Raw genomic sequence first — 20619 nt, forward strand, 5'->3', positions numbered from 1 at the left:
GCCTAAATCTTCTCCACTTGCAGAGAAGTATAATTGAGTCTCTGGATCCATTCATGCCTTATCTTTTCTGGCAACTGGAAGACCAACTAATACCTACTTTTAAAATGACTTTATGCATATGCAAGTGTGGTTTCTTTGAGGAAGCCATCGAGGTGACTCAGGTAAGCTCCCAAAAGGCTGCCCTGCGGCCAGGGCTGGGCCCACATCCGAGTGGGGACTTGACCGCTTCAGAGCTCGAGAGCCGGGCTAGCTCCAGCTTTGTGAGCCGGGCCAGCTCCAGCTTGGTGAGGCAGCTTCGCTCGCCGGCTTCGCTCGCCACTTCAGCTGACCCCGCCATCCGCACACTATTGCAAGGCGACAAGGACACGCTTCCCGCAGGAGATCAGAGGCTGTGCCAGACACAAGGGGCAGCGCCGCCGAAATGCTCTTCGAGAGGAACTTCACGGGCCAGGGGAGGAGGCTTCAGCTGCCCGCTGTCGCGACAGTAGCGTCCCTCTGTCGCCGTGCCGTCCGCCCCCCGGGGCCGGGACCCGCCGCCTGTTGCTATTTTCCCCGCGCTGGCGAGCGGCCCGGCCGGGTGTGCGGCGCGGCTCCCTCCTCGTCCCGGCCCGCCGGCAGGTAGGGGGGGGCCGGGTAGCGGGCAGGGCAGAGGAGGCGGCGGGCGGGCAGCAGCGAGTGGCAGGAGGCGGTGGGCAGTGGCGAGTAGCAGGAGGCAGCGGGCAGTGCAGGAGGTGGTGGGCAGCGGCGAGTAGCAGGAGGCAGCGGGCAGTGGCGAGTAGCAGGAGGCAGCGGGCAGTGCAGGAGGTGGCGGGCAGCGGCGAGTAGCGGGAGGCAGCGGGCAGTGCAGGAGGCGGTGGGCAGCGCAGGAGGCGGCGGGCGGGCAGCCCCTGGTGGCCCGGCGCCCGTTACCGGCCCCGCCCGCCTCCCCGCGCGGGAGGTGCCCGGGCGCGCCTGGCAGCCCGCGGCCGCTGCCCGCCGAGGGCACTTCCCTGCGGCGAGCACATCCTGCGGCGGTAAGCGGCGCCCGGGCACCCCTGGCCCCAGGCCTGTCAGGGGCGGCGGTGGGGCCCGCCGTGCCCCCACTGTGGGCCGGCCCGGGGCCGAGCAGCGTTTTGGGAGGGTGGGGGGAAGGAGGAAGAGCAGCTCTCGGCGCAGAGGAAGTGAAGAGTTGTGGCGAGGAGTGCGGCACCCGCCGCAGCCGGCCCGTGCCTGCACCCGCGCTGTGAGGGGGGAGCCGCCTCCGGCGCCGGGCGGCTCCGCCCGGGGCCCCGCTCCGTGCCGCTGCGCGCTCCCGGCGGTCCCGCCGTCGCTCCTAACGGGGCTCCCGGCGAAGGCGCAGCTCTGGCTGCGGGAACAGCGCTGCTGCCGGACGGGGCGGCCGGGCGGGAGCGCAGCGGGGACGGGAGCGCCGGTGCCGCTGTTCTGGGAGAGTTGGCTTCTCGTCTCAATAACCAAAAGACCATCTTGAATTTAATCAGTCAGTGACCTGAGGTGCTTTTAGTTCCTTTTCTCTCTTGTCCGCTGTTGCCTGGCCCATCTATGCAAAACAGGTGGGTATAACTCCTCCCAGAGCCCGCTCGGTCTCGGGGCACCGAGCGGCTTTCCCCGGGGAGCGCGGACCTTTGGCACCGCGGCACGGCCGAGTGTAACTTTCAGTCTACCCACGGCGGCGCAGTGTCCTTATGGCCCTTTAAATTCGCGAACAGAGGAATGATCTCTTGAAACTGCGTTCACGAGAGGTATGAAACGAATGTGGTTATTTATAGCGTACTTTGAAAAGATCGAGGCCTTTGTGTGCTGTGTTTTATCTGGGAGAGAGGCTAACATGGCAGATCTGCTGTAGGAACCTTTAGTAGTGCAGATGGTGGGATTTGTGTCTGCGTTAAGCCCAGAGATTGAATGGAACATCGTGGGTAAATTTAATAAATTGTATATTTTCTGAATAGCGAATACCTCTGAGCTGATGCATATGACTATATTTTTAACAGTACTTTTAACACCCTTTATCAGTGCTGAAATAGAAATTTGTCAAGGGTTGTTATATAGGAATGCTGAAAATCATAGGTAAAACACAAAAGTAGAAATGTTTGGAGGTGAGAAAAACGACAGGATGGAAGGAAAGTGAAACACATTCAGTGATGTGTGGATGACTTGACACTTTTTTCACTTTAATTTGGTTAACTGCAAAGTCGCATGCAGGCATTTTGGCTGTGGATATGCAATTGAATAAAAATGAATGGTATTCATAATGTAATTTACCTAGCAAGCTTTCTTTTACAATTTTTTTTCCTTTTTAGTGCATTACATTCATAGAATAGCTCAATATTTTGTTCATGTTTGTGTGAGGCTGAGTCAGAAGACTTCAATCATCAGCATATTAATGTCCATGGACTTGATTAAGGAAATAGCAACAGGTGTTAAGGACAGGAACAGTCAACTATTTTCTTCATTTGATAGTTGATTGTAAATGTGTATACTTGTGATCAAGAACACACTACCATTTCGTTGCAATTTTTAAATTAATAGTCTATTTATAAAACTTACTTGAGGAGTGATATAAATGCTGACTGTACTGGTAAATATTTTAGGTGTGTTTATTACTGGAACTAGTACCAGAGTATATGGTTATGCTATTCAGCACCTAGTCTTGACTTGCTAACAGCATTTAAGAATAAAGTCTTTTAAAAGTCAGCATTTAATGAAAACTAATTTCTGAGGCAAGTTGGTTTCTGGACTTGTGCATGCTTTTGGCCTCAGCAAACCACAGCTTCAGAGAGAAAAAGCAGATAATAAGTAGCTATGAGATAAAAAGAATATCCTTGCAACAAGAGGGATGTGTCATGCTTCCAATTGCCCATTTGAATTAAATAAAAAAACTTTTTGAACACTGTTCTCAGCAGTGACCATGTCGTGACATATTTAATACATTTTCTCATTTATGTTTTTCTGTATATCCTGCCAGGTGGATGGAGAAATCTGTCAGCTTGAGCAAAGACAATGTAAATTTCAGTTAGGGATCAGAAAGAGAGGGAGACAAGTGGTATTTAGTTCTGGCTAGTGTTCCAGAGTTCTGGCTGCATGCCAGGGCTCCTCATAATCCTTAAGTAGTATGATATTTCTGCTAAAATAATCAGTGGTGAAGTGCAGTCAGTACCAGTGCCTCTGGTTCCATTTGTCAACAGGGTTCAGTGCTAATGCCATGCAGAGAAGAGCTGAACAAATTTGTGCTGTTTAAGACCAGCTGTTTTTCATAAGAGCTTGCTGTATGCTTGATTTTGTGCTTAGCTTCTTGAAGGGGAGGAAAACTGATTTACAGAAACTTACATAAACTAAAGCTGCTGTTACGTCCTGAGCCTGACCTGGAGTAACTGCGCAGCTGTTACTCAGAAGAACTGCAAAGGTCGAGGATGATGGCATCTTTCTGTTCAGCTCCCAGGTCAAACCCCTCATTTATTCATTGCTGTGTGAAAGCCCTGACTGCTTCCCTGCATGACACATCTTCCAAGCTCGTGAGTTCTGCTGTGAGTCCCAGCACTCCAACTGCTACCAAAGCAGGAAAGGAGCTGGAGGAAGGTGAAGGGTTGCTGAAGTCTGCAGTTACCAATGTTCTGAACAATAGTTTAGAACTTTTGGCTGCTTGTCTGTATTGAATTTAGTCCAGTTGAGAAGAAAGGACAAAAGAAGGATAACACTTCACCACTGTCAAATTTTCTGCAGTTTTTTTTATGGGGGGGGTGATATTCTTTTGGTTTAGAACATTCTCTCTCCTCTCTTTTTTCTGTATTAGTTTGAGCCTATCCCAGATTTACCTGGTGTTCCCCCAGGTACACAAACCTGATTTTCAGTACCTCACTTTCCCAGGTTACTAACACAATAACCTCACAAGATTCTCCTTCCTAACCTCAAAGCTTACCTGACCCCATCTAACTAACTGGCACCTGGAGCCAATACCTTGCCCTTGAAGTGAGAGAAAGTGAGAGAGAGTGAGTTTTGAGGAATGCTGTCTTGAATGAAGCAATGCTGCTTAGACATGGGGTCCAGAATAGAGAAATAATAATTTGTGTAGCTCTCCCTTTGATGCTGTCTTGTATCTGAAGGGGTCCCTTTTAACTTGCTGGCATAACACAGTGAGAATGTAACTTGATTTTGAAGAGCAAGAGGCTAATTATTTTTTTTAATTGGGTTAGGGTTTTAAATACACACTATCAGATTTTGCTAGAGCACGACCATCAGTGTATTGTTGCATGCTTTCTAAGCCCCTCCACTTGTGAGAAGTGGCTGGGTTGATCAGAGCAAAAGAAAAGCTGAGGACAAAGGGCACACATATGTTCCCATGTGTATCTTCCACACTAATAAGTCAGCCTGGTGTTCCCTAGTATAGAAGGTAGGAATAAATAGATTAATGTGGTTTGTGAAAATATCTTATGTGTTAGAGTTTGACTGGCTGTTTTTGTGCTGATGGAGCAAATACAGGCTAAACAGTAGGAGCAATAAGGTTCATATTCTCTATATCTCTATAAACTGTGTCTTAGCTGCAAAGCTGTCAGCTGAGGAGTGCCACTCAAGCTGTTCTCAGTTTTGAGTGCACAGACAACCAACACCCTTCAAAAGGTGCTGGTGGAGAGGAGAAAGAGGAACTGTCCCAGTTGTGTCTGTGAGCACTGGGAGAACAACTGGAGACATCCAGTGTGCTGAGCACAGCCTGGAGTAATGAAGCTGAGTGGTGCTTAGAGCTGCCAAAGGAACATCAAAGTTGAGGTAGAAGAAAACTAGTGGAGAGCTGTATTTTTATATCTTTTCTATTCCCTTTTAGGATTAGAGGTGAAATAAACCTTTAATAAGCATGAGTTAATCAGACACTTGGGAGGAAGAGGAAACTTGTTTGAGCCTACTGTACTAATGTGTATGGTAAACTTTCAGGGCACCTGCAGAGCCAAATTTCAGAGGGGCAATCAGAGATGGCTAAAGTTGTTAAAATTCCAAGCAGTGGAGTCAGGACAGACATGGATGGGCTGAGAGCATGGCTACTCTTTGGATGTAATGTGTGCTTAATTTTAAGGCTGGGAAGAGGCCTGTTGAGAAGAACAAAACTATTCTTAGGTCTGAATTAAGCATATACATAAATACTTCATGGTCTTGAAGTAAAACCTAGTCCTCAGTGGAAACTTGAGGACATTAACACCAGCAGCTTGAAATTGGCATAATTTCTGGTGGGATTTGTTTACAAATGACAGGAGGGGGAAACAAAGAAAGAATGGCTGGGAAAGGGAAATGGAACATGCAGAACAGTAATATACAGAATGATACGGGTTAGATAAGGAGATTTCTGATGCTGCTAAATTTGTGCTCTGAGAAACTTGCACTTTCAGCCTCTCCTAAACATTAGCAAAAAAACCTAGCATTTTGACTTCTACTTAACTGGTTTGATTTAGTAGTAAGTGTTTTTCTTTGGAAATAACAAATTGGAGTATTTATGCTGTTGACTTTGCAAGGTGTTTATTTTTGTTAAAAAGAGATGAATGCCAAGAAGCTTCACATTTATATTAAATACATTCCAGCAGTACAATGTTTGTTTAAGTATACAAGACATAGTATCAGCCTTGGATTTTTTATATACTGTTCAGTCCTCAGAGTTAGCATGCAAAATAATGTATTATATTGTGATATCCATTTCTCTTTGAGACTGCATTGCCTCATAAATCTAGGGTAAAAGAGCAAAAAGAAACTTGAAAAGTTGCTAGATACAAGAGTGACTTTGTTGTATTTCTACATGCCTTTAATTACGTTTTTTTTAAGAAGGGGTCTCAGAAAACACAAATAAGAAATTGGCTACAAAAAGTATGTGGCTAATACATCATTGTCTGTATGGTAGCTCACTTCTCTTGTTTTCAACTAAGAATGAAGTTTTCCAAGGCTTTCTTATCTGGAGATTATTATCTATACCACTAAGTGACAAGAGCAGTAGAAGCTAAAATCTCGATTTTTATATAGTTTAGACTACACAACACGGTAGTTATGAATTCATCCAATCTTCCCTGCAGTTGCTGAACTATTTTTCACTGTTGCAGTTAAGGAGAAAAAGTTTGTAATAGTTTGTGGAAGAAGAGACCATTCTGATTCTTGGCTGAAGGAAAACTATAATGGTAACTGTGTTTAGCAGTCTGTGTTGATAAGGTGTAAAAATGCTTCCTGCAGCTGCTATCCCATTTAGAACCACAGAATCATTGATGTTGGAAAAGATCTCCAAGATCATCACGTCCAGCACTTGACTGAACACCGCCAGGTGGATTAGATCATAGCACCAAGTACCACATTCCAGTTGTTCCTTGAACACTTCCAGGAACAGTGACTCCGCCACATCCATTAATGCCATTTCATGTAGGATGTAATGCATTCATATTAATCTCAAAGATGCTTATTTTCTTGCTCATTTGTGAAATAAACAAAAAAGCCTCCCAGCTGTAGTATACTTAAAGTGAGGTGTACAAATTCTTGATTTTCATGGCTCTTTTTCCCACACCTCCCATGCCCAGATACACACAGAGAAGTTTATGAAAAGACTTTAAAAAATTTGATCTACACATCTAGAATGCTATTTATTATTAATTTGTTGAATAGTATCTTGAAAACTTGCACTCTTGCTAAATTTGCTATTCTTGGAACTGGTAATGCAGGCACAGTGTTTGTTTATCAAAAGATGAAAAAGTTTCAAAGAGGTAAATGTATCCAAAGATGATTTCTGCAGCTCTCTTGTTTTTACAGTTTGCCAAGTACTGCAGAAACATTTTGCCCCAGTGGGACATTTAGAGATTAGTTGCATTTTAAACAGCTCAAAATTAATTTCAATCTTGAAATTTTTGGGGCTTTTTTAATCCTGAAATTTCTCTTCATTTTCAACAAGATGAAAGACTGTTAGAACCTCAGTCTGAAAATGTTATTATAAGAGCAAAAGAAGGACAAAGTTCAGTGGAAACTCTTGAGAAAAACAGTGCTGATTTTGACCATGTTTGTAGATGAACAAAGACAATAAATACTGTTACCACAGTAAACAGATGGCACTTATTCAAAACTTGTTCAAATGTAATTAAAATGTTACTTAAAGATATATTGGTACTATTTATGTTGTTTTTAATAGGTCTTATCATGGGAAACTCTCATAAGACTGTTGGTAAGCTAGTGTCCTTGTATTTAAACACAGGCACTTACAGGCCTGTCAGCCTTGCATCAGTCTCACACAATAAAATGTAACAGCTGAAGCTAGGGGCAATTAAAGAGGAATTAAAACATGGTATATAACAAATGCCAATCTTTGTGTTTTCATGGACGGCATTTAGTGAAATGGAATTTATAAAGAAATGCAATTACTGGATTTCATTACTAAAAGTACTAATACATAATGACAGTAGTGGTCGTGGATGCTGGGTGTAACAGGGTTACAACAGGGTTGTGTGTAACTTGGTATATTCCATTTGATATTTTAAGAAATGAAAATTATACAATGTTTGGCTAACATTTAAGTATTCCTGTCTGGCTGACCAGCGTTAAAATGCAGCCATAATTATGATTGTCATCTGGTTCCAGAATGCTGTAAGGATTGTTGCTTGTGACTGCTGTCTGACACGTTTTTTAGTGATCACTCTGTTGACTGCTGCTAGCATTTTTACATGACAGTGATTTCTAGGGTGTTATTTATTGAAAAAATCTGTTTGAAATAATCACTGAGCAAACTATACCTAAGGAAACAGCTTCATGTTAGTAGCCAAATTCAAAGTTATCCACATATGGACAAGAAAGTTGTCAAGCTGACCCTTTTATTCCCCAGATGTAAAGGGGTCTCAGCAGGCAGTGACTTCAACTGTCATGAAGGTCAGAATGGCTCAGCTGAGTTCTTCCTGTGATAACAGGATTGAAATAGGCCCATGTGATCCACATGTGCCTGCCCATGAAACAGACACAGGTTAGAAAGAATGTTCATTGTAATTTAGTTACTCATTAGATAGTTGAGCTAAGGTTATAAAGCAAATTTTAAATCAGCACTGTCTCTTTTCCAAGCAATGTATTTATTACAATTATGTTTGCTGGATCTGAAATAGTAGGGCCCAGTGTCAAGAGGGGGGAACTTGCTAGATGGGCCATGGTGTCTCTCTTCTGATGTTAAGCTACTAATTATTTGTGTTATTGAGAGTTGGTTTTTCATAGAGTTCCAGCACCTACATAACTCTTTCTTTTCCTTTCAGAACTCTCCTGTTCCTTAATCCAAGGAGCCATCCAGCATGCAGATAATGTCATTCCATGGAACTGAAATATCTGTGAATTAGTCCAGGTTCCCTAAAGGACTGCAAAATGGAGCCAATAACTTTCAAAGTTAAAAAGTGTCAAACATCTAGTGATTTCTCAGCAAGTTTCAGTCTCCAGCTCGTGGGTTCTCTCCCGGTGCATTCCCTAACCACTATGTCAATGCTGCCTTGGATTGTGGCTGAGATCCAATTGCTCAGTGCAAAGTCTTCCAAAGAAGAACCCAGCGCCAGCCAAATTCGACTTTGTGTTTCACCAGCCAGTTTGCGGTGTGAGCCAGACACAGGGGAAACCCAGCAGTGGGATCCTTTAATTTGTTCAAGTTTATTTGAATACAAGCCACAGCAGGTCCACAAACTGATTCACAACAGCCACGATCCGAGCTACTTTGCTTGTCTGATAAAGGATGAAGCAGCAAATCAGCAAAGTATCTGCTATGTATTTAAGGCTGATGATCAGACAAAAGTAAGTAAAAAGAAAAGAGCTAAAGCAAGCATCCCTGGAGCTGCTTTTGTGCTGTTTGAATCCTTTCACTACACTGTAAAGCCTTAAGGTTGTACTCACAATTGGAGACCACATCTCATTAAAACTTACTCACTTTAGTTGAAGTTAATTGCTCAGTGAAATTTGAGCGAGCTGCTCAATATGTCAAATGAAAGGTATGTACATCTCCTACAGGATCAGGGCCTGAAATTCATCAGCTTAAAAACCATTTTAGTTTGTGATGTGGGCTGAAATCTTGACCCTCAAGTCAGTGAGAGCTTTTCTGTTGATGTCACTAGGGCTAGTATTTCACTCTCAAGTCACTGTGAACTTTATCTAATCCTGCACTCAGACCTCTCAAATTTCTGTTTTCCTGATGTGACTGGGAAACAGAGATACCTCCTTTCTCAGAAAGAGGAGAGGGTAGTGTGGAGCCTCCATATGTATCATATCTCTAACAACAGGGCCTTGTGGAAACCTTTTCCTAGTTCTATAATTCTCAAAGCCTGGCAGGCAGTATAAAGAGTGGGAGAAAGGCACAGTCTTTGCCCCTCTGTGACATACAGGCTTGCTGCTGCATAGTGTGAGACAGGAATTGGATATGCATGTCTTTGGCTTAGTCTGCATTTCCTAACCAGTTGTGTCTTTGCTGAAAAAGTGGAAGCTTTAAAATTGTTGATCTCTTCTGTTAGAGAGTGAGACACTGGTTCTCATGAATGAGTAAAATGAGTAAGATTTAACACAAAGTTATTGTGAACTACTGAGGACAAAATGGTGATGTATCCTTCACCTCTTGAATGTCAACTCCGGTCTCCATAATGTTGGAAAACAGAATGCTCGCTTGACTCATGGGAGGTGTCCTGCTGAAGAACCCTGGAGGCATTATGTGAATGTACACCGCACATGGGATTTATGCCAGCCTGCCCAATAGCAAAACGTTGTACAGTTCCAAATCCGTGGTCTCAAGCTTACAGCTCAAAACATATGGAAACAGCTTTAGTTAAATCGCCCCAGATAAAACTGCAGTTCCAGTAAATTAAAAGGCAAATACATTGTAAATCATAAGCATTCAAGTGAAAAATCCTGTCAAGTTAAATGTGGAATACCAAGTTTATGTATGTAAGAGCAGAAATAAGGAATAGTTATTTCAAAACTTGGCATTGGATAGCAGCTGGTGATGCATTTTTCAGTTTGTATCTGCATTTACTTGTGCTTGTGATTTTCCAGGATTATTGTGAAAACACAGTACTGATCACCTCCAGTACATTTTCTTAAGCATTTTCTTTTGCAACAAAGGATTCCAGTACTTTTTCTTTATGTTTGATCAAATTCCTGGACATTTTTGAAATGATCAAGAACAAACTAAGTCTTTAGTTAAATTTGCAGCTGTGTCTGCATGTTTTTGGAGGCAACACCCACAATTTTTGTATGCCTCCTTTAACTACTTAGCTCTAGGTTCACACAGATGTCCATCCTTTCAAAAACTGCCTTCCACCTGGTCTCTTAACTTGCCTCGTGTGTAAGAGTTGTTTCTCTTGACTTCTTTGCAGTCTAAGTAGACATCCAATCAGCATTTGTGGACCTATGTTTTAACAAAAGGGTAGTGGAAATGCCAGGTGTTCTTATCATCTAAAGTGAAACCCTGCCTCTTTTACTTACATTTTGTGCAATTTCCATATTTAAAGTAAGTTCTTTGTGCTTTGTAGGGTGTTGTTACTTTGCCCTGAATATGGTCATGCAATGCCTTTGAGCTAACTGATGTTTGTGTATTTATCAGGAGGAGGGAACTGATGTTACCTGTTGTGCAGATGCCCAACTTGAAAGGATAGGGAGTGCACATATGCCTTTGTTACAAACTGAAGGAGCTGTTGTTAAAAAACAGTGAGTTGGGATGAAGGATTTAGGATTGTTAGTGTAATTTATGTTCAGTTTCAGAAGAAATAAATTTTAGAAATTGAACTTTTGCAGCCTGTGCAACTCAGCAGATTCCTGTGTTGGCACTCTTGTTTGTAAGAACCCTTTTTTCCTATTTGCTTCAGGTCTGTAAAAGAATCACAGCAGTCCAGATACATTTAATAACAGAATTTACATGTTCATTACAATCTTTAGCCAACAATCTTGGGCATCCAGACTTTTGTGATAATTACTAATTACAATAATATTTTCAACTGCAAGAGCCACAATTCTTTGTGCCTGCATGTATAAATCTGTAGTAGGGTTGTATTTGACGAAGAGTTCTTGGATTAAGTCACGTCTGACTGAAGATTTGAAGTAGAAGGTAATTTGTGGCTTTGCAAATAAGTTCTGTTGTGTATCCTCACCTTAAGATAAGTAGAATAAAAGGGGGCAGAAGTGTGTCTGTGGGAGAAGTACAGTAGGAAGATTAGAATGTTAAGACAAAGGCAGTTGAGTAGAAGACTAAACAACTAAAGCCTTTAAGAGGAGGATAAGAAACTTGGAAGTCATGCAGACAAGCATAGCACTGGAGATGGTAGAAAGTACAGAAATCCAGGAATGGTCAGACTTTTAGCATCAGCGTTGCAATCCATTAACTGTAGTTTTACTCCTGTATAGATAGAGATTGAGCAAGAACATACATCTGCTTAGTGAGGGATTATTTTACTGTTTAATATGAGAGTTTTGTTAATGTTGCTGGGTCATATTTAGCTCAGCTCTAGAGTTGGTGGAGGTGCATGCAATGCCATGCAATGTTTTTCCTGAATACAAGGCTCTTGGGTTCTTGTTGCTGCATTTCCAACATAGCCACTTCAGAGAAGAAATCCGTAGACAGGTAATTAACACTAAGTAATGTCAGGATTGTTTGCAAGGAATTCTTTGTTATCCTGCTCTGTAGCAGTGAAAGAAAAGGTAGTGCCCCATCGTGGTCTTTGTCTTCCCTCTGTAGGATCTGCTGTAATTGTTGCCACTGTACCATGATGGCAATGTGTGGCTCACTTTCCCTGCTGGAAAGCAGTAAGTAGGGAAGGATGAGATGACATTATTTGAAAAGAAGCATGTGAATATGGAGATGATTTCACTCTACTTTGTGCTTAAAGGATGCCTAGAGAGAGCTTCTCTTATGGATTAGAGCCTTCTTTCCAAGTCAATTTGTCAGACATGGGATCTGCAGTGTTTCTTCCTTCATATATAACTTCAGTAAGTTTCCACTAGTTACAGATAGTGGAGTTCCTTATCCTTACACCCTCATTCTGCAGAGGTTCTGATGTGGCCTCATGATTGAGCATTAATGAATATTCTTTGTAGGTGCTCAGGAATGGAGCTGGATTCAATTATATTGCCTGCAGGGAGCTTATGAAGGCTGCTTATAGGTCAGGTGAGTAATGGTGGGGGAAGATGGGGAAAAATTAAATCTCCCCTAAATCTGTTTGCAGAATAGTCCCTTCAGGATAAGAACACAGCCTTGCTGAACACCTTGGTGAGAGTGCTTGCCTACTGTAGGAGTGCAATGAAATCATTCATGCTCCACCCTCTGTGTCTCCCCAGTGGCCTCTGGTCTGACATTTGCTTATGTACTACAGAAGTGGGATGCTGTTGATACCACTGTTGTTGTTGAAAACTATATACTTTAAAAATTATTGGCATTTTAGTCCTGCATTTGAGATGTGCTAGTTCTGAACTGTTTGGAACTGCAGGCGAGGTGTGCCATTCCTTCCTGAGCTCATTCTCCCCAGCTTTGCTTCTGTATGAAGCCCTGTTTTATCACATCATTCCCTCCAAAAATGAAAGAGATAAATAATGTGCGGCTAAGGGCATACTGTAGCAGGGATTCCATCTCCAGCAGATGCAAAGTACCCAAAACATTATGGAGGATGAGTAATTGCTGTTCTTATTTTCAGCTTGGAAAAGTAATTCCAGATGTCATTATGTTGATCCTTCTTTGGTGTACTGAAAAATTTGTTTTACTTAGGTATATTTAATCTTACTTGATGGATGTTTGGGCTGGCAAATGGAACATGGGTCACTAGTTTATCTGACTCATGCCCTGAGCTAGTTTAGATTTAGGGCAAGTTAAGGTTGTGCTGTCCTTTATTATGCTTTTATATTTATTGTAAATTAAGATTAACAGTTCTAAATTTAATGGTTTCACAGAGGTCTGAGGACATTCAGTATCTCAGCCTTTTCCCATGTCCCGTGCTCCATTCAGCAGCAGGCTCACATTTTCCCAAGCCTGTCTTCTGTCACCTACATAGCTATAAAGACTTTGCTAGATTCAATTCCAGGTGGACTTCAGCTTTCCTCATCATGTCTCTGTCTTGGGCTGGCAAATTCTTATCGAGGCTCTCTGGAAACTGGCTGGATTGACTATGCCCTGCTGTGTTTTTCCTGCGGTGGATATTTGAGTGGTTGAAGTTCCTCATCAGGAGCAGGGTATGCTAATGTGAGGCTACTCTGAGCTGTCTATAGAGTGCATCACCCACCTATTCTTTCTGATCACAGGGTAAAATAAATTCCTGTATGTGGAGCCGAAATTGGCAGACAACGCTGTCATTTTTTAGTTTATTTTTTTTGGTGAAGCAGATGCTCAGAATGCTTGAAAGTTTCCCCTTTTTTATATTGTGATATGAACTGGAGGTTTAGAGAATTTGAGGGAAAGCCTAGAAACTTGAGCCTGATGCCTTGCAAGGAAAATATTTCTGTGACATTACTAATGGAGAACTGGAGTATGAAGAAAGGTAAAAAGTTCAGTTCAGATTTTTAAAGGGTTACATTTTGTACTGGTGGTTTTTTTTGCGTGGGTTAGGGGTTTTTTGGTTCCCAAGAGTCTGTGCACAAGTTGTCATAACAGCCTGTAATATATGCTTGTGTTTACCAGAGCAGTTAATGCTGTGATGGCAAAACACTGGGTAGAACTTCTCTGCTTAATAGAAAAATATTGCCTGTGATTTAAACAGGATCACAGCTGCACAGGAGATGCACAAGTCTGTGTGGTGCTTCTGAATCTTCTCTGTGGTGTCATCAGTCAGGGGCAGGTTTGGGCCCAGGCAGCTGCAGAGTGTTACTGTGAGAGTTGCAGTGTCTGTGTGGTTGCAGCAGACGGGGACACCTGCTGGAAACCTGGGCCTGCTGATTGACTTCACCTGTGCCAAATCTGCCCCAAGGCAAGCACAGATAGAGCCCATCTCCTTATACTGAGGAACTTCTGGAAATGCAGCACCTGGTCTCTTGTGGAGCTTTTTAGTTACAGCTGTGATGCCTTCTGTTGTCTGATGTCTTCGGGTTTTTTGTTCACCCATTGCTTCAACAGTTATTTTGCTTTTAAACAACCTTCACCTACTTTCATGAGTTAAAATAGCTTATGCACTTAAGTAGATCACGCTGTCTTACCTGGAATGCAGCACTCTGTTACATGTTGTTTATGATCTGATTATGTGCTGAAGAAGCTGGTTTCAGATAATCAACACTTAGCTCTCTGTGAGGCTGAACAGAGCTGAACTTCACATTATTCATCTATAAAAGGAATGGCAGGGGCCCAGTGAACTCCTAAGCAGTTGTTGTGAGGCTTGGCTTCATGGCTGTCTATTCTTACACAACTTGTTTTTACTTTGGACTTTAAGGTATAGCCTCACTAAGTATCTATTTTTAATAGCACCATTCCCTTTCTTAAAAGAATTCAGGGAACATAATTTTAAAGGTAGAGGTGATCTTTTTTTCTGTATTTTACTGACTGATGAGTCAAGGGAGATGAAAACATGGTTCTTCTTTTGCAAAAAACATAAAACAATGAAACAAAATTAAGTAACTGGACCAATGTCAGTGCAATTGAGAACTTAATTCGGCTGTTTTTTGCCTCCTTATGCACCTTTGGGGGTTTTGATTGAATCTGTGTAATTGAAAAGTGCTAGCACTGCTTTTTGATTTAGGACATCTCTCCTGTCTCCCAAATACTAACTGAAGAAAATGTAAAATACAGAAGGAGAAAAAAAATGCAGCAGAACAAATGAAAAATCCAATACATATTTGTGATGTGCACATACACAGTCCAGTTTATAAAGTAGGTCACAGTTTAGCTGTGTAAATCCTAGCAGAATATCCTGTAAAATGCAACCAACCAGCTGTGCTTTCAGTACTCTCACAATTAATCAAGCTTTACAGGCTTCTTGAGCGTGAGTGTGATGACACCAGTTCTATCCTGGGATCTGTTTGAACAATCCATGTATGTGAGCTATTCTGTCAGGGACCTTCCGTGGCCAGTGACCCAGTCCCTAGCAGTGTTATTCCAAGCCTTTATGGGGCTCTTGTCAAATCTTTGAGTGACTTTGTGACGTGCTACATCAGTTAAGTGCTCATGTGTTCACTCTCATTTTATAAAAAATTATTGTGGCATTTCCCTAAACTTTTTGTGATTGCCATATGGAGGAAGTAATTTGTGCAATACCAGTGCTGTTGAGTTATAGTCAGAGGTAATGTCTGATCAAGGAAGATGAAATTAATCACAAGGTTTGCAAAAAGAGTTGCCTATTCCCTCTCTTGTGGCAGCAGCAACATAAAAATTATATATTCTTGTGATTTCATATCTTAGTATAGTACTTGTATAGTAAACTGCATCAGATAGCATTTTTCATGTACTTTTCTACTTGAATAATACTGAAAGTAGCTGTGTTCTACTTGTGATGTTACATGCACTTGATTTTAGGGTAAGAGTTCATGCCAAAGCTATTTATTGTTCAAGGCTATTAAGGAACAAGGAAAAGTTGTTCCTTCACTTTTCCTGGTGGAGATTGTAGCAGAAATACAAAACAGTAGAACTGAGGCAAAAACATAATTAGTGGATTTATGATGGCCTCTCATCTGATTACTGACCACTCTTTTTGTCTTATTTGTGGCCTATGATGTCCAGCACAGGTGACTGGAGCCATGAATATCTAAGCATCCTCTATATCTGTAGAAGAGTTTTCTTTAAAAGCTCCTGTTCACACAGAGAAGAGCTTCTGTACATATCTCCAAAGAGAAGCTCACTCTTAACATCTTAACCAAGTTAGTCAGCTTTTCGTGGCCTTGTAATCCTTTGTTTGCTGATTTGCACATTCCCACCTTTCTCCCTATTCTTTATACTGTGGTATCACTCAGTGGTATGTTTCAGAGTAATTTGAATATTCCAAAGGAAATCAACGTCCTAACATGATCACAGAACAGTTTCATGTGCACTGTGTGAGTCAGAGCATAGCCACCTAGAGCCTGACCTCACATCCCCAATTCACTCAGTCTTAAACTGCTGTGGGGTTTTAGTTCAAGTATAATCTGTGATGGTACACTGAGGAGATTTTATAGCTGTCCTCTGTCAAAAAAAGGCAATTCTGTTATTCTTTTCTCTTCTGATCCATCCCTTGATGTTCTTCCTTGGTGTTTTCCCTTGTGCTGGCACTAATGTTTGTCCAGCTCTGTGTTGAGCTGCTTTAGGGGCTAAGGTAAAAGAAATTAATTTCATTTTTCTCCAAAACCCATTTGGTGCACCTTGCTAGATAGCCATAATGCTTTTTGTCAAATTTCAAGTAGACATAAATTTTATAAATAAATAATTTTATAAATAAAATATTTTGGGACAAGGCTTTCATAAGCAGGTGAGGGAAAGAGAGTGTCACACCAGGAGTACTCCAAAGGGATTGGGCTGTGGAGCAGAAACCTATTGTTCTTTCTTTGTAGGATGACATAGATCTTAAAAGTAAGACTGTGAGGATGGAGGTGCAGGGACACTTGCAGGCTTCTTTGGTCTCTGCACACAGAGCCACCGTGTTTGGAGCACAGTGTTTGTAACACCAAGGTTGTGGAGTCAATCCCCAGATGGGCCATTCACTGAATAGCTGCACCTGGTGATCCTTGTGGGTCCTTCCCAGCTCAGAATATTCTCTGAAAGTGTCACTGACCTTGAAATCTGTCATGCTAGTCATGTGTGAGAAGAAATCACTGCATAGTTGCCTAATGAGTCCAAAGTAGCCTTGCTCTAAAAAGACAAACATCACATGGTGGGTGGTCTTCAATTGGGAAACTGACTATCCAATATTGCCTAAAGACCAATCATTTTAAAAGTCCTCAGCTTCACAACTTGTAGCAATAACAAAATATTTAGCAACAAAGTTATCCAGCTCACCTTACTGTGGTGTAGTAGTCTGATTTCTGCGAAGGTGCTGGATGCGAGACACAAACGAAGTGAATGGGTCCCTCAGTGCCTTGCAGCCTCATCAGTGCTACCACTTCAAACAAACACCCAGCAAGCAGACAGGGATGGGCACATCAAAAATCCCAAACCAAACTGAGAGACTTGTGCCCATGGAAAAGTTCTGATTGAGAAACAGAAGGAGTGTGGAAATAAAAATTGTGTATACAGAATTAAGAGTTCAGAAAATATTGTTTGATTTGTAGCAATATTGAATATAAGCTGTATACACACTACTATATAAAGAAATACTTAATGATGAAGGAGCTCCAGTGTATTTTCTGAGTTATCCACTGCTGAGGCTTAATGAAGTTAAGACTAGAAGAAGTTTGGAAGTTTGAATGCTGTTTTGTTGATCTCTGAACTCAAGCCAGAAAGTCTAATCTAGACTCACTAGATGGTTTTTATTTTTATAAAATTTTCATAATCTAGACTCACTGGTGGTTTTTATTTTTTAACTACTCAACACTCTTAAGTAATACAAAGTATGCACAGTTGTGAAGTTCTTAAATTAATTTTGTGGATACTTGGTGCAATGGTAGTTGTATGCAATTTAAAGCCAGAAAGTAGAGAGGGGGGGAAACTGCTTTGAAAATAACAGTTTTTATTTTAAAAATCAGTCTTACCTTAAACAGTGTTAGTTGTTGTGATGTGCAATACAATAACATATTGAGGACAGTGTGATTTAGTTAGCAAAACTGAGAAGGTAATTTTTGTCAAATACAGGAATAAGCAAAGGCTGTATCTGTCATGTAGGTTAGTACAGTCTCTACAGACAGACTCAAGAGTGGTTCTGGCTCCTATCTGGTTGACACCAGTTATCTTTCCTCAAGACTAATAAAACCAAAACCTCCTTTTTAATTTTCTTTGCAAGTTTCATTAGGAAGCTTGGGCTTTAGCTCACTTGGAGCTACTTAAACATGGACATTCATGTTCAGGCAGTTGTATTTTCTTCTTTTCAGATTTTAAAATGCAAGCTATCCACATTCAAATATGAGGATGCCAAGTCATAAATTTTGATACTGAGTAAATCATCTTCCTGAAATAGCTCATTATGTTTCCATGCAGTTGGCTTTTCATTTAGAGTTTTGCCTTTCCTGGGCTGACATTTATGCTGTGCCCTCAAGGTCATCAGATGGGAGCTCTTTGGCTGTAGTGGAGCAGAAAACCAAAGCAGAGGAGGCATATATAACTGCTGTATTTACTTTAGCAGCACAATCTCCCATCATGTCATATGTCAAAGTGAATAATGGTAGAAAATCATTGTCGTAAAATCAGTGCTTTCCCTTGCCTGGTGTAGACACAGTTGTTCTCCATTTCTGTTTTTTTTACCCTCTCTGTGGACGTCAAGTTATGGGAAGGGCTGTGGGAAATATTTTCCTAAAGAATGATTTGTGTGACTGGACAAATACAGGCTTAAATGGATATGTGTGTTTGCCCTAAAGGTTGATCATGGAGGATCTGATACAAGGATTGAGTGGATAATGCCAGCTTATACTTGGTTTGTCCTTTGTATGAAGCTGCTGGTCAATGGGGACTTCCCCTTTCTTTCCCACCCTCCCCCCACTTTTTCCAGAGTGACAGTAATTGAAATCTATTGCTAGTCATAAAAACTGCTTCACTGATGATGGTTCTTCTTGCATGGGATTGTTTGGTCCTTCTGCATAACTAATTGAACACTTTTCACGTGCAAGCTTCTTTAAAAGACCCCCACAAAACTAGCTTCACACAGGCAGAATGTGCTTCAAAATTGTATTTCTAGTAATCATTATGTGTTTTTTTGTGTTACTTTGTTCCTTATATGCTATGCTTCTACTTACAATGTGAAGAACTTGCACAGGAAGAGGGAATAAAAGCTAGATTTTATAACTCCTCATTTGAGATTTTTGGAAGCTATGTTCAGCACAAAGGTGTAAAGCAGAGCTTGCACTGAATATCTGGTGGTGTATTTGCATCTAAACCTGTGGCTAACTGAAATGGAGGTGGTTTTTTGAGAGTCAGAAAGCAAATTGTACATAAATCTTATTTCTGAGTCTTTGAGGCTGAGTTCTGTATGTACTTTAACTTCAGGGTAGGTCCTTTGAAGGCAGGGGATATACTTGCAGCAAGACTTTGAACATGCTTGTAGATACTTGCTTGGTTAGCACCTATAATACATAACATATCATTCAGCTTGGTTTTAGCCCTGGATTTTTTTCAATGACAATTATGTTATTCACATAGAAAAAGAAGGTTTCCAATACCTATAATTAATTCATTTAGAAAGATTTTTAATGAAACAGAAATACTTTTAAAACCGAACAAGAAAAATTGTAATTCAAATACAAGAATATATTGAGGATGATTAATATGGTTGATTCAACAGCACTATTACAAAACTTAGGTTTCTTTCCTTAGTTAAAATTTCAAATAGAAGTATGCCATATGTCTATGAAGCAATAATTTACTAAAGTTTTAAGAAGAGCAAAGCCCCGTTCATCACTTGTAATTCTCTGCAGACTACAAAAACCATGTTCTAATGTGCATCTCCTAGTACAAATAGTGTTGGTACCTTCAGAGGTCTCTCACTGCAGCTGAATTCAGAGGCATTTCTAGGAGTTATCATGTTAGGATTGCCTTTGTTGGACAAGCTGTCCAGCAGCAATGAGGCACTTCAGGTTTCCTGACTTACTGCAGATTTCAAAGCGACACAGTGGTGGGTACTGACACACTGGAACGAGGCACTGATTCCCAAATCAGGACTGGGACTTAGAAGAGAAAGCAGTTGCTTCTGAGGAGCTCTCTGCAGTATCTCTGCTGCTGTGGAGGTCTGTACAGCTCCTCTACTGTTCCTGGCAGTAGCATTCGTAGCCAGGCCGGTAGGAAGCTTTTCTAATTGCAGGAAGAGAACTTCATTGTTCTTGAAAGGGATTATTCCCCAGAGCACATAACTCCTTTTGTCCCTCCTATCCCTTCACAAGTTTGCAGCTTCATCAGGGTTTAAGATGAGGTGTTTAAGTGCCACTTAGTGGCTGTCCCGAGCAAATGTAAGATCCTGCGATTGCTGTGACAGTTTTCACCTCTTCTGCTTTCCACTAGCAGGAGAATTGCTCATCTTACCGTGGAGATACTGAAGGCTTAATCTAAAACTGGTAGAAATCAGTTGAAAGATGCTGGTGGGTTTTCAGTTAGGAAGTTTCAGTAGTGTAATTTCCATTTTACTTTTTTCCCAAATTGCCCTACTGAAGTTCTGTTTAGGTTCTCCTAGTGGGTTTTTTGTTTTTCATTGGGGTGTTTTTTCAATAATTTTGCAATGCCTCTAAAAATATTAGAATGAGTTTGCATTTTACTACATAACAAGAAGCAGCACTATGTAAAGTCTGTGGAACAGAAATAATGCGTTTTCTGGAGTTCATTCTTGTGTGTTAAATTTCACTAACATTGGTTAGTGTTTGACATCAGCCACTGTTCTGGGGTGTTTCAGCTCCCCTCAGCAGAATACCTGATAGATGTGAAACCATTAGCTCTTGGTCATGTTAGGAGCTTGCTATAATAAAGTTTTTATGTGTGCAAGGACAAAAGTTTATATTCTAGAAACTTGCAGGACTTGTGGATATTCTTTACATATATGTTATTAACATACTTAAGATACATCCTTAAGACACATAAAGATATAGTAGTAACTTGAT

The 20619-nt window shown here is 41.3% G+C and overlaps 2 protein-coding genes across 7 annotated transcripts in view; one reads left to right on the forward strand and one right to left on the reverse strand.

Annotated features, from left to right (window-relative positions):
• Positions 1-543: 543 nt before the first annotated feature.
• LOC132072697 (transcription initiation factor TFIID subunit 4-like) lies at positions 544-3417 on the reverse strand. Its single transcript, XM_059471189.1, has 2 exons — positions 3325-3417; positions 544-1443 (listed from the first exon to the last, which is right to left on the reverse strand). The coding sequence occupies exons 1-2, from the start codon at positions 3415-3417 to the stop codon at positions 544-546; spliced, it is 993 nt and encodes a 330-aa protein (XP_059327172.1).
• The window catches only part of TBC1D1 (TBC1 domain family member 1), a 98577-nt gene continuing 79316 nt past the window's right edge, over positions 1359-20619 (forward strand). For 4 of the 6 annotated variants that reach the window (XM_059470181.1, XM_059470183.1, XM_059470182.1 and 1 more), the window contains exons 1-2: positions 1359-1739; positions 8238-8760. In XM_059470181.1, the coding sequence (XP_059326164.1) occupies positions 8344-8760 (417 nt within the window). In that variant the 5' untranslated portion in view covers positions 1359-1739; positions 8238-8343. The remainder of the gene's footprint in view (positions 1740-8237; positions 8761-20619) is intronic. The other 2 variants (XM_059470187.1, XM_059470186.1) reach the window with 2 other exon arrangements.

The sequence above is a fragment of the Ammospiza nelsoni genome, chromosome 4 (genome assembly GCF_027579445.1).
Source record: "Ammospiza nelsoni isolate bAmmNel1 chromosome 4, bAmmNel1.pri, whole genome shotgun sequence".
NCBI lineage: Eukaryota > Metazoa > Chordata > Aves > Passeriformes > Passerellidae > Ammospiza > Ammospiza nelsoni.